The sequence below is a fragment of the Rhinoderma darwinii genome, chromosome 6 (assembly GCF_050947455.1).
Source record: "Rhinoderma darwinii isolate aRhiDar2 chromosome 6, aRhiDar2.hap1, whole genome shotgun sequence".
Lineage (NCBI taxonomy): Eukaryota > Metazoa > Chordata > Amphibia > Anura > Rhinodermatidae > Rhinoderma > Rhinoderma darwinii.
The window spans coordinates 25,141,485-25,157,941 of NC_134692.1; the positions used below are offsets into that span (position 1 = coordinate 25,141,485).

Here is a 16,457-nt window from a genome sequence, read left to right on the forward strand (position 1 = left end):
GAAAAATTTACAAATGTCACGCAGATGACGCCTAGGTCAGGCAAGAATCTCACAGTCACAATGTGGCATCCACCACATCACTGCAGCATGAAAAGTAGGCAGCTTCATTATATACTTTCTGTTTCAGTTCCGCACCATTTTCAAGATTTCTGCTTGTTGTCAGTGAATGAAAACATTCTTCTTAAAAGGAAATTGTCACCTTTTTTTAGAAAGAATATCTAAAGTTCCATGGCCGTGACCACATGACTCCTCTTCCAAATCAGGCCAAGAAGAACCTTAGTTTGCATACATGAGTTCAGGAGGCTGTTCAGCAGGTGCAATAACACCCTCTGATGTGATTTAGAAAGAGCGTCTAAAAGATGTCCGTTTTTAATCAGGTCATATTTATATAGGTTTATTATATACTCCCTTTAATGTTCTGAGACTGGACACCCACACATTAAACAATGAAACCACAATGAAACTTTATTTAAGACTAGACAATCCCTTTAAGGACTTGTTCCACATGTAGGAAAGTGAGGTGTTGTCATTCCTCTTCTACCTCACCGAAGTGAAGTCTATGGGAGATCAGACAGCGTTTGGAAGATTTGACCATATGCTTCGATGCATTGGATCGTAGTCCCAGATCAGTTCCATGGTTTGGGGGAAAAAGGACGACTGCATCTCTGAAAAAATAAAATACATACAAATGCCCTAGAAGTATTATTTTACTATCTAGGACTTTCCCATAGTGTAAACACACAGATGTGCAGGTAAATACATTTACCATTGGAGCAGAGATGAGACGGAAGGAAAGGGATGGCATGGATTTTGTCCTCCCTCTCCTGCACCGAAAAACTTGGTGGTCTGAAAGCGTTGTGTAAAAATCCCTGTAGGAGCTGTAATGGTGGCCATATGGGTTGTCATCCCGCATTCCCAGAAAGCAACTTGACAGAAGAGGACGACTCAAGGAGTTTTTAATTGTAGGGAGGGAAGATCCTTAAAGGATAATCTTTAAAGGGGTATTCCCATGTTAAGCATTTATGACATATACATGCTCACCCCCTATTGGGCTCTATTGGGACTGCGGGTGCCACAAATCGACAGACTGGGGTCACTGTGGATATTTCATAAATGCTGAAAGGGTTACCATCTAAAAAGGGTAATTCTCACCCATCTCCGGAACGGGGGTCATCCGACCACTGTCCACATCCGGGCAGAGAATCAATAAAGAGGTGGCCGCACATGTGCATAGATCTCTCCATTGTTGGGAGTTACGGAAACAACTGTGCCCGCTTTCTCAGCTGTTTCCATAATGCCCATAGGAATCAATGAAGAGAGCCACGTGGCCACCTCTTTATTGATTCTCTGACTGGGTGCGGTGGTCGCCTCACAAGGGAAGGGACGATGGTCCGTTGGAGATAGGTACGGGTTCCGGAGCAACTTTTAGTAATTTATGGCATATCTCTTGGATATGCAAAATAGGAATACCCCTTTAATAATCAATTATGTCTAATTATGCAGACACTTGTACACTTATAATTTTAAATGTTACTATGCAAAGTGCTCATTGGTTTCAAATTAGACTTCTGCAAACTGTTCACTATTATAAAATATGGACTGTGTGCGTGCCTAAAAATAAGAAAATATCCTGCGTAATGTTACACGTGATCCTTCCAGGGATAAATGGCTTCTCACTATGAATAAAAAGACTTCAAATTCCAAGTTTCTATACAAGACGTGATTGCACTTAGTGATTACGAGCCCCCTTACTGATTTAGAGAACGCACAAGAGGGCAGGCTCGGTTAGGGCTAAAACACGAAATGTCTCCCACGGGGTAATTTGAGGTAACACCATGTTCCATTCAGTTTATCTTTTACAATGTTGGAATAGATGATTTTCTCAAGAGTCATTATCTGTTGAGATTATTGTGATGATTTATGAGTGTGTCACAATCATGAAGGCAACACAGCCATTTCCTCAGCAAATAATTCCCATTTTGAGAGAAATTTCAGCAACCAGCTCCTGTAGTCTGGTGTCAGCAAAGAAACGGCGTGCTACTAGGAGGCCGGTGATGAGGTAGCTTTCTGCTTTATTGGCTCAGGACAAAGGGCAATCAGATAAAGTGCTCCCTTCTCTCTTGAAATCCAGCCTTGTCCCCATCTTTTAGCAGACAGGGATAGTCATTTTCTTTAAGATGAACTTTGAGCTGAGACTTTAAAACATTCTTGTAATTCCTGAGGAAAAAATGTCCAGCATTTTCTTTTTTAAGAATCTGAATAAACCCTTAGGAATTTGTATTGATTTCTCAAGACTTCGCCTGAGGCAAACAACACTGATGACAACATTTTAGGTTAAATATTGTCGTCTTCTTCTTCACTGCTATGCACGACCGTGCCCGCAATCACGGCCCGCGATTGCGGGCACGGCCGGCCGCTGACTGACAGCCGCAATTTCGGGCCGTGCTCCCATACAAAGTATGGGAGCACGGCCCGCAAAATGCGAAAGAACGGACATGTTCCATAATTCCCGGAACATTTCCACGGCACAGACACCCTTCCGTAGTGCTACGGAAAGGTGTCAGTGTTCAATGAAAGTGAATGGCTCCGTTTTTGCGGACCGCAATTGCGGTCCGCAAAAACGGAGGTTTTTTACGGTCGTGTGCATGGGGCCTGTCCTATGTGTGCAAATGAGCTCTCCTTCCAGGAAGAGAGAACACTTGACTAGGGATATATAAAGCCTTGACTAGGGATATCAGCCAAACCAGAGACACCCATCTGTTATTTTTCATGGCTCTTTATTGGGTGGGACTTTGACTTACAGAGTAGCTACCCAATAGGTGGCAGCAGAGACACAGTTTTCTTCCTTCTGGAGGAGAGCTAATTTGCATACTTTTCCCAGAGGGCGTTGCCTGTAAGATTCCCTTCACCAGCTGGATCTCTGCAAGCAGAACCAGTACCTTAAGAGTTCTGAATGTGTAATAGCCATATCAGAGGATGTTCACAAGTGATCTGGTGACAGTTTACACACTACAGTTAAAGCTTTGCTAAGGGCCTGTTCATATCAGTGTTGGCTTTCCGTTCCGGGGTTCCGTCGGAGGTTTCCATCGGGTGAACCCCGCAACGGAAAGTCAAACTGAAACCACAGCTTCCGTTTCGGTCACCATTGATATCCGTTCGTCACCATTCCGGCAGGTTTCAGTTTTTCAGACGGAATCAATAGCGCAGTCGACTCTGCTATTGATTCCATCGTTAAAACGGAAACCTGCCAGAATGGTGACGAACGGAAAGCATTAGCGATGTTTCCGTCACCATTGATATCAATGGTGACTGAAACGGAAGCTGTGGTTTCAGTTTCACTCTCCGTTGCAGGGTCCACCCAACGGAAACCTCAGACGGAACACTGGAACGGAAATGTGAACAGGCCCTTAGGTATATTTATAATATGGTAAGGCTGGATTCGAACACATTTACTAGTTTTTGCTTGGCATTCTTTTTTTGCCCAGAAACTCTGTATGTAACTAAAATTTTTTGTGAAATATGAAAATGACTATATACACAGCATTTTGCGTTGTGGCGTTTTTTTGTAGCACTTTTTAGGTCAATGACATTTTTTTCAAATACAGCATGCTCTGGGTATAGTCGTTTTTTTCTGGCGCCTTTTCAATAGGCCTCTTTATAGGACGTCAAAAAACGGCAGGAAAAATTCCTGTACAAAATTACACAAAATAAAAAACGCCACCAAAACTGGATATTAAAAAAAACACTTGAAACCCATTTTTCAAGACTGGAAAACCATGTCTGCTTTCTTCCAAAACGCCACACCTATTAATGGGTTGTGTCCGGTATTGCAGCTCTGATCCATTAAAGTGAATGGGGCTAAGCTGCAATACCATACGCAACCTGTGGGCAAGTGATGTGCTCTTTTCTTAAACCAGCAGCCATGTTTTTTTAACCTCTTTAACCAAATAACAAGCTTATTCTAGGCCTACCTCACTACATTTGGAAGTCCAAAGAGGACACATAAGGTTTTATGAGTGTTTTTTTATACTCCCTTGCGGCCGCAATTTCCCCGAAAATCCACAGGAGAATTGCGGCCCCATTCATTTGGGCCATGCACATGACCGTGGTTTCCACAGTCCGTGCATGGCCCAGGAGCCCGGAAAGAACGGGCAAGTCTTATTACGGCCATGTTCTGCGGTCCAGGCTCATAGCAAATAATGGCTAGGAGCACGGCCCACAATTTGCGGGCGGCTTGCGGGTGACACTCCGCCCCCGGCCGACCCGAAAATCACGTCCGTGCACATGGCTACGGTCGTGTGCATGAGGCCTATGACCTTCAGTTCAGTTTTTCTGCAAGATAAGATATCGACTAGAATGGGCCTGAAAAATTCCAAATAAATTTATAATTGTGCATTGATGTAATCATGTCTCCTATACTAAACAATTCTTTATAGTGTATATAGAACCTGTGCAGCCGGATGTAATCACATATGGATGAGCGCAAAGTTGTCACCTGTAAGGAGGTCGGCCCAAGCGTAACTTTTTGCATCAGAGACCAGTAGGTTCAAGTTATGACCATAGCTAAACCTCTTGAACATATTGAAGATATAATATAGCATTTGAAAACGAAAGAACATGCGCCAAATTTATCACATTGGCGCACGCTGTATGATAAATTTGGTGCATCTAGACATGGTAGACACTTTTATCTTCCTCATGTTACCGCTTGGCTGGCGTGCTTTTATTTATTAATAAATCTGGCGCATTTAGCGACTCCTCTTAGCCACACCCTTTTTTAGACACTTTTAAAGACTGGAAAGGTGCAAAAAAAACGTTAAAAACACATAATACATTTTGCACATTTTGCTTATTAAATCTCCCCACTGTATAAAAACCAAAATTAGACCTAAAATATGTCAATTTGAAATAAAAGCAGAGGTATGCCCAAAAGGGCTCTGGGTCTTAATTGAAATCTAATATTATATAGATAAACATTTATGAGGCACTTTATGCCTCGGGCCTCGATTATATTTCCCCAGTGAATAGACAGGTTCCATTTTCATGAAAATGAATTCAGTAACCAAAAAGGCCTGCTTGGTTTATCTTCTATAACCATTGACTAATAAATGCAGAAAATATCTGAAATACCCATTTTGTCGGTAAGAAGCTATTTTTCCTATGCCAAGTTTCCTGTTGTGAGACATTGAATTGCACAGCAGGAATCTCTGAGCTATTTTAAGAGTGCGCAGAGTTACAGATATCTTGTGGCAACGCTGCTCTTTAAACATTTGTAATTTTAGGAGCTACAAGGTGCAAAATATATATTTTTATTTATTTAAATATATATATATATATATATATATATATATTTCTATCTATCGCCATACACAGTATGTACTACAAGTAATTTTAAAGTTATACATGTGTTAGAAAGCCACAAGTCTTCAGATAAGTATCACTAACACATCATAGTCCCTCATAGAACAGAGCAAATTCCAGCTTCTTAATCCAACTCTGACCCAAGATTCACCTTTTTGGATTTTGCTAAATTCTTTCATGTATTAACACATTGTGACTCTTTCTAGATATGGGATGTGTATGTAAAATGTCTTGATATAGGGATCACTGTCCTACGTATAACATCTGAGGAGAAACCCATACAGAAAATAAAGCTAGAAAAACATGCTGGATTGAACCCCTTCAGGATGAGGACAAATTTTTGGGCTTTTACCTCTTTTAGCCTTCTGTTGACATAGCTGTACGTAGGCCTTTTTTTCTGTGGGACAAGTTGTATTTTTTAATGGGGCGATTTTGCGTGAGCATTTAACTTTTATTCATTTGTTTTATTGGAAGAGAATGCTATAAAAAGCAATTCCGCCGTTGTTTTTTTTTTTTTGTTTTTTTTTTTAAATCTTATTTTATTGGGGTCTTTTTTTGTCCCACTACGGAACTTTAACTGATGATATTTAGTAAAAAAAAAATAGAAGGCAAAAATAATGCCTATGTATTCTAATTTATTATTGCCTGTCAATGTAAAACTGACAGACACCTATCAGGCGGGTAAGGCAGGGCCTAATAAGGTCTTAGTAATGGCAGCCACTGGGTTTCTTCAGTGGGGATGTATATAGGACAATACCCTATATATTGCTGACCTGCTTCAACATGTTTGTTGCAAAGATTCAATTTTATAGCAATGCGGAAAAAAAAAAAGAAAAACAGAATCATCCTACCCTTTTAATTCTCAAGTCGCTGGGTTGCGGCATGGGTTCTTCAGAGGTATTTTTGTTCCCTGGTTTGAGTCCATCAGAAGAGGTGGCTCCAAGCTTCAAGCTAGCATTCTTATTGGATTGATTGAGCAAACTCAAGGGTTTGGTAGTGGAGACCAGTCCTGTACATTGTATTACACTTGTGTGTTTGTTCACAGCCTCCTCCTTGGCCTGAGAGCTTTGGAATATAAAGGGAAGATGCTGGGACAAAACCTGAGGATGTTTTTGCTGGGACTGGAATGGTGAGCGGTTCTGGGAGTCGGGAACAAGAGGTAACTGCTGGTGTACACGTTTCTCCGGCAACTTCTCCACTTGGTTTCCATCTGTTTTCAGGTCAGGGATGTTATGAATTAGCACCTAAAAATAAATAAAGGAAATGTCCTATTTCTTAAAGAATAATGACACAAATACACAGCTGGACTCCTGACACCGGCCCCGGAATCGTTCCTGTACAAACAGAGTAAATGCAACTTTCTTTTCCATTGTATTCCAAAAGAGATTCTACATTTTTAGGACTATGCGGCGGTAGAATTTTCACAAAAGAAAGAATGATGGCTAAACAAATCACATCAAGTAAAATCTGTGTATGGGGCTGATAAAAAAAAAAAAAAAAAAAAGAGAAAAAACCTTTAGGCCCTTTTCACTGGCCAATGATAGGGCAAACAAGCATTTATATAAACGCTCATTCCCGATCATGCCCCCATTATCAGCTGATCTCCTCGTTTGCGCGGCCAATAAAATGGTTGCTAGTCGGTAGCAAATATCCCTGTATAAACAGGGAGATTTGCTGCCGTCATAATGGAAATGTATGAGGACAAACAATTGTAGTAACTATCACTCGTCCCCATACATAAACCGATTATTGCTCCTTGTGAAAGTAGCAAAGAAGCGCCGATCAACGAGCGGTCTCATTGATCGCTACTTATTTTCCTGGCCCATATTGGGCTGTGTAAAAGAACCCTTAGCCCACAAATGTCGTACAATTAATTGGTTGGACTGAAACCTTGGACATCCGGTTCTTGTAGCTGATGACTGCTCTAGAGAAGAGACTTTAGCCTTATAAGCAAATAAACTATTACATCATATGACTGTAAAATTCCTAAAATCGGAAAAGCCGGAAATACCCCATAGTCTGGTGTTTTCCATACTATTAGGGTATATGGACATTATAGAGGGAGTCCTCTCTCAGGACCCCCATCTATTATATAGAGCAGAGAGCCCCTAAGTAAGAATGGCTAACCCTTTGGCATACTTGGCCTGGCCATGTATTACATTTGAATGGATGCCATGTAATACTATATTTACCCTGCAGACAAGACTTCCAGCAATATCAGCCGGAGTTTCCAGAAAACGGATCCACAGAGATCAGCTTAATGACAAAAAGGGGTTGTCTTCATGACAGATCTACTTTAAGCCAGGTTCAGAGACAGTAAATGCTTTGTGGTTTTGCCGCTGTAGTGTTTACTGCTCAGGCCAGATATGCAATATTAGGGTATGTTCACACATAGTTTTTTGGCACTGTTTTTGACGCAGAAGCCGCAGTCAAATCTGACAGAACTGCCGACGGAGGCGCTCATGGCAGTGTGAACAAAACCTAACACATTCATACTTTTCAGGTTCTAGCAGTAAATATATGGCTCATGCACAGAGCTGTGATACGGCCACGTGCATGAACCCTTAAAGTCCGTCTGATAATCTGGAATGTTTTATAACCTAGCAATTTTAGAATCCCAGATTAAATAAAATGTACTACATGGGTACAGATTAGGCACAGAGAAATGTCAAGTGTTATGAAATACTTTTATGATTAAGGTGAGTTAAATAACGACTTATTAATATTAATTTATGGAGCATTTTCTCTAAATGACTTTGTCAGCTTGAACTCTAATCACAGACCTGGATCAAGAAGTTAACCAACAAATGGTAGTGAATTGATTAACCGATTGGGGCCAGCTGAGGAACACTATGAGGGTAATTTGCCAAATTCAATATTGATTTGCTTGCTAATGGACCAACAGACAAGGGGCTGTACCAGTGACTCCATAAATTGACTCCATAAATTGTCTTCTGAATGCTATGATTGGTGGCTGCTAGGTAACTCCTCACATCACTCAGCTTACTAAAACTAAAATGTAATGTCCTTATGTGTCTATTTGGTACGGGTTCACTAGTAGTTGCCGAGTAGGAACTGAAGATGGCCCTTTAAAGAGGACCTGTCAAAATAAATAAAACTGGCAGCATACATTAATTCCTTCCTGACTCCTGATTCAAGAGTACATTTTTTTAATGTGAGTGCCCCCATTTCTATGGCATGGCCCCCCGTTATTTATGGTGTTCAGTATGTTAATTGATAAATTAATTGGCAACTGGGAGGTCTTCCAAAAGGGGCATGAATCTGTCACTATCCAATCCACTGTCCTATTCTCTCTGTAATGATAACAGATTGCAGCGTGATGTCGTGAGATGTTGTAAATCTGACGAGATCACTCTGCTAAAGCCGCTCTGAGTGTCCAGTCAACCGGGACAATCTGACAGAGTGGCTCGGATTCATGCCCCTTTGACACTTGTCTGTGGATACTTCCCAGTTGTCAATGTATGCATTAATTAACATACTGGGAGCTAAAAATAACAGGGATCTTAGCAGAGTAATGGGGGCACTTATAGAAAACAAATAAGGGCTCTGGAATAAGGAGTCAGAAAGGATGCTGTTAGTTTTATTGAGAACCTATGAGAACAAAGAAGCTACCATAGAGGATCAGTGCTGAATCATAGTTGTCTTTATTAGACAACCCTTGTATGAGTGTTATTGCAAACTTTTAGGCCCCATGCAAACCACCATGCACGTAATCACAGTTTGTGATTACGGGCACGGCCAGCTACGGACAGTAACCCGCATTTGCGGGCCGTGCTCCCATTATAAAGTATTTCTACGACCCGGACACCTTCCCGTAAATATACGGGAAGGTGTCCATGGGTCATAGAGATTAATATTTTGATCTGCAATTACAGTCCATAATTGCGGACTAAAGTTGCAGTCGTGTGCATTGGGCCTTAGTCAATATCGGAGAGTTTCATCCACCTTGACATTTGGGACTTCCTGACAGCAGATGCCATTTAAAAACAAGACACCTATCGATTTCAGACTCTTTGTTTACCTGCAGTAGCCCTAGCTGAAAACAGATTATTATGAGGCGGAACAACCCCTCAATCTCTCGCTAAGAAGCTTTTGCTGGAGATTGGACCAACCAATCATTGTTTCCCCAAGTCTTCCTTTCCCAAGATTAGAGGGAGGATATGGTCTTGACTCCAGTGGTCCCAGTTTTAAGCCAAAGCTGTATGCCTCCTTTAGCCCTGAGCCCTACATAACAAAATACCTAGGACTGACCCATGTGAGCAATTTGTTATGTATGGAGCAGGACTGCTGGAGGTGTTATCAAGCCACTTTCTTAGGCAGGTCTTCTGAATAACCCACAGGCTGGTGGGTGTTTCACACGGATCTCATTTGGAATATAGAGTGTAAGATTTGTACCTTGCTCTTCTTTTTAGTTTGTGCTTCACTCTCAGACTCTGAGTCGTCATCATCACTCTCTTCTATGCTTTGGTCCTCTTCCTCTAAGTCATCAGAATCGCTGCTACTTGCTCCATCACTTGATGTATCGGAGGAAGACCCGGAATCGCTGGAGCTTGAACTTTCAACCGTTTTTTTCCTTTGTTTTTGCTGCAGAAAATTAGAAAAATAAATAAAATGATGAGCAAAATTATGCACATTTTAAAATTAAACATAATCCTTAGGGGTGTGACTGAAGGTGGGGGTCTGATGAGGCATGTACCCCGATGCTGGGAGCCAAAGAGAGCAACAAACCACTCTGCCTTGGTCAAGGTAAAGATAGAGGGCTAGAGCAGGGAATCGAATCTTTGCCCCAGGTGAAGGAAATTCTAGCTACAACTCTCCCTTAGTTAACTGCATTAACTGCTTTGCATTAATAATTATCCTATGCAAATGACAAACATAGTCCTATTTGCCATTTTCCTTTGTGTAGTGGTATCCTGACAACTGATTTTTATGACAAACCAGGTGTCAAGAATAATACACGGTCCCTATTTTTAATGGAAATCAATGAGAATTACTGAAATCTATCAGTTAGAGCACTTGTGAGTTTACATAATTCCCATTGATTTGGACTTTTTGATATCATTACAATTGAATTCCTGAATTTAGCCCTATAAGAAGTTTTTGGCTGCCATGATATTCTTGATGGCAAGTAAGTCTAATAAATGTTCGACCCAACTAAATCGACCATTTACACTCCATGATGCATGCATTATACTGTAGATAGGAGCGCTGATTTTCAGCCGTAATAACCGAATTACTGATGTGACCAAGGCAATCGTTCCTTTGTGGCATTACCCGATGGTGGGAGCTATGTCATAAGCTCTTACAGAAAAGGTCAGAAAACTGAAACATATTTAGTGTAATTCCCATGAGTATACCAGACCTTATCTTTATTCTTTTCATTACTGCTATCTGATTTGCTTTGCTTCTGGCTGCTTGCACGGTTCCCTGCTCCGGAGCTGGCAGTCTTCACCTGTCCCGGACTATTAGTGGTAGTGGTTGATAACATAGAGGTGCAGTTACTGGTCACTAGTGTAGGGCTACCTCCATTTATAGATCCATTTATACCTGTAAATATGAAAAAAAAACAGGTTATGATCCACAGAAAACGTATAAAAAGTTAAAAAAAATTGCTGTAAAAAGGAAATAAAAAGTCCTCAAAACGCTAAACAAAAGAGCAAACAATAACCAAGTGCAATTACATTGTAAGAAATTGATTAAATGTACTCAAGGCAAACATGAATTACATTTGTATAGTATAACTAATAACTGTAATTAGAATACTTGTGACTGATTAAACAGCAATAACTATAATTATAATGGATGTTTATTTGATAAAAACTCCCCAATTATTAATCATCAAGTTCAATGATTAACGCAGAATCACTGTCCAACTAATACACATGCACAGTTTATGCCATACCCTTCTCGGTTCCTCCACGGTTATTTTTACCAGCGCTCCGTAGATGAAAGGAGGAGTCATGATTCTGGGATGGCGGACTAAATATAGGTGGGATTCCAAGCAAAGGCGGGAAGAAAGCAGCGCGGGTGTGTGGATCTGTCGCTCTCCACCATTCTGCACCTCGAAATAAAAGGGAACTACATTAGATACAGAGATTACATGGACATCCAGATATAACTTAGAATAAATCATGGAGTTGCTAGATTCTTATTGGACCATTCACCGTCACATCAAGGCAGCCATATAGAGAATGAATGATCATTAAGGATCTATACAATGTGATAACTTGCCCTGGATAAACACAAAGTTAAGTTATGGTAGAGTTAAGGAAGCAACAGTAAGTCCACATGTTGCGTTAGTGATGGTGCGGTGGGCAGAGTTTACTGATACATAAGAGACAACTAATATGGTGACAGGTGAGCTTGCCAATGTAGCAAAATGCCAATAGCTAAATAAAATAAAAATGTATTTACAATCGACTATCACTAATTTCTCATTTACCAATATATGGCCATGTTTATATTTGGGGTAGAAATTCAATTTAAATGGAAATGTCACAAATCAATGATTGGTAGGGGTTTGCCAACGGGATCCCCACGATCTACAGATCGGGCTGCTGCAATCCCAGTTTCTATGCATTCTATTGTCGAGACTGGTAAGGATTCCAGTGGCAGCACTTCCACCAGTGATGTACATGGAAGAGAGGGGGCCCCATTGCAAAGAAGAAAATGGGCCCATTATTGTGGTGTCAGGTTTTGCCACCCAGGACAGAAAGGCTTCTGTTTTGTCTGCCCATCCACAACTCTTGGGCCAATTCCCCAGCACCTTCTGCACTACAAATGATGCACAGCTACCCAATAGAGAAGGGAATGAGACCAACCATGGCTGGACCCCTCTCTATAACAGTTGCATAGCTTGAGACTGCCATTGTCTTCAGGAAATAGCAAGGTAGAGTCCAGCGCAAAAATGATTCTTTAGAAAATGAAAGGTTTAAAATGGAAGCATGTTCCAATTTTATTTGAGATGTAGTAAACTTGGGAAACAATGTCCCACAACGAAAGGTGGATGTAAGAGGTATGCGTTGCCAACGCGTTTCAGACGGCTTCCGCGTCCTTCTTCACTGCCATTGTCTTGTCTGTTAGAAATAGGGCCCATTACTTTATCAGACCAAGGATTGAAAGAAGAGCAAGTAAGAAAATTCACATGAAGCGGGTGTGATGAGTTGGCATGTTTTATTTTACTATTACATCAAAGTAAGTTTCCTGCTGATATTCCAGGAATGGATGCATTATAATGGCTTGTGATTTGTGACACTCTAATAGAGCCTGAGTGCATTTCTATGCAGAATGTGGACAGAGAGATCACAATTTCCATAATATTTTTTTTTTTGTGCTAAAATAGGCCGGCAATGACTTCTGATCAGGACTCTGGTATTAGACAAGACGCCTCTGAGGCTTTCTATACATATAAAGGAGGATAACGGTATAGAACATAGATTCAGCCACTGTACAAAGCCTATTAGAACGAGGCTGTAGATTACAATATATACAATGGCTCCCTAAAGGGTAGTACATACTCAATGATTTCAAATGTCTTTGGAGAGCCGCAGTAACAAGTACCATTCATTTCCTCCAAAGAGGACAAAATAAGTAGCAACAACAGCTGGAGATTTGATAGCTTCAGAGATTGTATGTGTAAAACCTCTGGGGTGCCCGCGGCACAACATAATATGCCCTCCGAGGTAGAACAACAACTCCGTGTATAACTAAACTTTCTTACATAACTTATCAAACAAAAATAAGCTGTCTCGGAGGAAACAAGTAAAATACTTCTCCTGGGTAACTGAGACTAGAATTTTTATGTTCCTTACAATGATCGAGACGCTGTCTTATTCTAAATAGGAGGATTTTTTTTTTAATGATGTTTCCTTAGATGTACCGGTTTCTGTAAAATATTTTTTTTTTTCACAATATGGAGCAAATAATAAGATCTCTCTATTTTACCCCATGAAGGAAATCCATCACTTTAAGGCCTTATTCACACGAATGTGTTATACGTCCGTGATACGCACAGACCTAGGTTAGTGAATGGGGCTGTTCAGACTGTTAGTGATTTTCACGCAGCGTATGTGCGCTGCGTGAAACTCACGATGTGTCCTATACTTGCCCGTGTTTCGCGCAGCACGCACCCATTGAAGTTAATGGGTGCGTGCAAATCGCGCTCGGCACACAGAAGCACTTCCGGGTGCCGCGCGTGATGCGCACTACAGTTGTAAAATAAATTAATGAAAACAGAAAAGCACCACGTGCTGTTTGTAAACATAAAACCAGAGTGTCATAATGCTGCCGGCTGTGCGAAAATCACGCAGCCGCGCACCATATGCTGATGCCACACAGACCTTTTGCGCGCGTAAAGCGCAGCATTTTTTTGCGCACGCAAAATGGACACGTCCGTGTGAACAAGGCCTTAAGAGAACCTTTCACCTGACCATACATGTGCAGCATGTAATAGGCACTGCTGCGCACACCTTGTCTCACTATAATTTTTTTTCCTAGCTTTCTCCATTATTTAGATATCGGTGCCGTTATATTTGGCGCCCGATATTTAAATAACCCCCTGAACTGTCAATGGGGCGTGTAATCGGCAAGGGGGCGTGTAACATCGCCATGAAACTGTCCAATTAGCTAGGACAGTGTCAGAGCAAGAGCTGGAGAGAGGAGAGCGTGTGCGCACGTGTACGTGCAGCTCCGCCGCCACCATAGAACTGAAGAGAAGAAGAATGTGAACTCTTTTTCTTCTGTTCCATGGCGGCGGGAGTATCTTTGGCAGCGGCATCGCAGCTGTGCGCGCATGAAGGGGGCAGGCACGCGCTCTCACTCACTCTTTAGCTATCGTCAGACAAGGACAAGACTGTGTGATGTCTCGCGAGAGATCACAGTCTTGTCGTCCTTGTCTGCCGACAGCTGAAGAGTGAGTGAAAGCACGCGCGCGCATGCTTGCACAGCGCCGAGCTGCTAGTGCGCACGCATATGCTCTCCAGCACTTGCTGTGACACTGTCCTGTAGTTGATTGGACAGTGTCACAGTGATGTTACACGCCCCATTGACAGTTCAGGGGGTTATTTAAATATTGGGCTCCAAATATAACGGCACTGATATCTCAATAACGGAGGAATATAGGAATTTTTTTTAAAGTGCCCCAGGGTTTGTGCAACCCTGCCTATTAAATGCTGCACTCAGCTACACATGTATGTACAGGTGAAAGGTTCTCCTCAAATCATTTCCAAGTAAAATCTAGTCAGCCAAATTTCTTCCTTATATCTGTTTATGATCCATTACAGCTGCTATATGGATTGTTACCCTTGTATATAGGGATTGTTATATTATCAACCAGCTTTTTTTTTAATTTTGAGAGAAATGTTCCTTAATTAAATGTTCTATAAAGTGTAAGGCCAAGATTATGGGTCCACTACACCCCCCAATCTGACCTACCTGAGGGACATAGAGGGAATACTTCTTATATAGATTCCCGATTTCTAGAAAGATGCTTCACAGATAAGTCAAACTTTTGTAGAATGTAAGGGAGGGGGGAAGTATTTAGAGCCTTTAAGTCAAAGGGGCTTACAACTATGAGGCATCATTTACACGAGCGTAATATACGCACGTGCAACACGCGTGCTTTTCACGCGTGTCGTACGCACCTATATTTGTCTATGGGGCCGTGCAGACAGTGCGTGAATTTTGCGCAGCGCGAGTGCATTGCGTAAAACTCACGACATGTCCTATCTTTGTGCGCTGTTCGCGCATCACGCACCCATTGAAGTCAATGGGTGCATGAAAATCACGCATGCCACAAGGAAGCACTTCCGTGCGAACTGCGTGATTTGCGCAACAGCTGTCAAACTCTGAATATAAACAGAAAAGCAGCACGTGCTTTTCTGTTTACAAATATCCAAACGGAGTGTCATAATGATGGCAGCTGCGTGAAAATCTCGCAGCCGCGCATCATACGCTGATGACACACGGAGCTGTTATGTGCCTTTTGCGCAGGCAAAACGCTGCATTTTTTGCGTGCACAAAACGCACATGCTCGTGTAAATCAGGCCTAAGGCCCAGTTCATACAGATTTTTTGGCGCTGATTTTGACACGGACACCGCATTGGAATTAGCACCAAAAAGCACCCCAAATCTCAAATTTCAATGGGAGGCAGAGGCGCTTCTTTTCCCAGGCTCAGAATGCCGGCCCATTTTAGCACAAATAAAAAAAATATTATGGAAATTGTGATCTCTGTCCACATTCTGCATAGAAATGCATTCAGGCTGAACCTCCATTTAAATCAATGGGATACAGAAAAATAATGCTGGTTTGCTGCATTTTTTGCAAGGGAATTTGCATTTGATTCATAAAAAAAGCCTAAGGAAAGCGGCAAAAAACGCCGGCATTTCAAAATCTGCCTCACAAATCCTTCAGAAAATTTGGGCCAGATTTTTTTCTGCCTGACAACAACTTCCATACCTTAGGGATTTCCTCCATATACCAGATTGCATGTAAAGGACTGATGATTGCCATGGCTTATAATTTATGATGCATTACAATCCACAGAAATTAGCACAACATTTAAGGCGTTGTCCAGGATTAGAAGAACATGACTGCTTTCTTCCAGAAACAGCGCCACACCTGTCTATAGGTTGTGTCTTGTATTGCAGCCTCACTCCATTGACGTAAATGGGACTGAGCTGCAATACCCCACGCAACCTGTGGACAAATGTGGCGCTGTTTCTGAAAGAAAATTGACATATTTTACTAATCCTGGACAATTGCTTTAAAAGGAGCACAATGATGAGCGTCTCACTATTGATAAACTAGCTGTCACATAACAAAGTTCTCACATCCTTTTTTTTTTTTGAACAGTTGCCCTATGCTGTCTATGTCCACCTGGGTATTGGTTCCTTACAAGCAACCTTTCTAGAGGCCCTGAACTTAAAGTTAAATGAGCCCTAAAGAGCTATGGGGTCCTTAGACACTACCCAAATGGTCAAGTCATGCCTGGTGCTGTACGTCTTGTAATATAGTCTTTGGCACCATGTAACCCCTGAGTGCTGAGGTCTAAGATCATTCTAGATCATTCCCCCCT

The 16,457-nt window shown here is 41.6% G+C and overlaps 1 protein-coding gene and 1 long non-coding RNA gene across 21 annotated transcripts in view; one reads left to right on the forward strand and one right to left on the reverse strand.

The window, feature by feature from the left end:
* Nucleotides 1-16,457, reverse strand: part of BAZ2B (bromodomain adjacent to zinc finger domain 2B) — a 241,997-nt gene that overhangs the window by 49,385 nt on the left and 176,155 nt on the right. For 14 of the 19 annotated variants that reach the window (XM_075829337.1, XM_075829332.1, XM_075829331.1 and 11 more), the window contains 4 exons: nt 11,285-11,443; nt 10,745-10,929; nt 9,778-9,966; nt 6,213-6,605 (listed from right to left, as the gene is read on the reverse strand). In XM_075829337.1, coding sequence (XP_075685452.1) covers nt 6,213-6,605; nt 9,778-9,966; nt 10,745-10,929; nt 11,285-11,443 — 926 coding nt within the window. The remainder of the gene's footprint in view (nt 1-6,212; nt 6,606-9,777; nt 9,967-10,744; nt 10,930-11,284; nt 11,444-16,457) is intronic. The other 5 variants (XM_075829327.1, XM_075829326.1, XM_075829339.1 and 2 more) reach the window with 1 other exon arrangement.
* On the forward strand, nt 1,978-9,965 carry LOC142655331 (uncharacterized). 2 transcript variants are annotated; one of them, XR_012849476.1, is made up of 4 exons: nt 1,978-2,059; nt 6,407-6,520; nt 8,125-8,219; nt 9,795-9,965. It is a non-coding gene; the product is annotated as an uncharacterized LOC142655331 (long non-coding RNA). The 2 variants fall into 2 exon arrangements; XR_012849477.1 differs by lacking the exon at nt 8,125-8,219.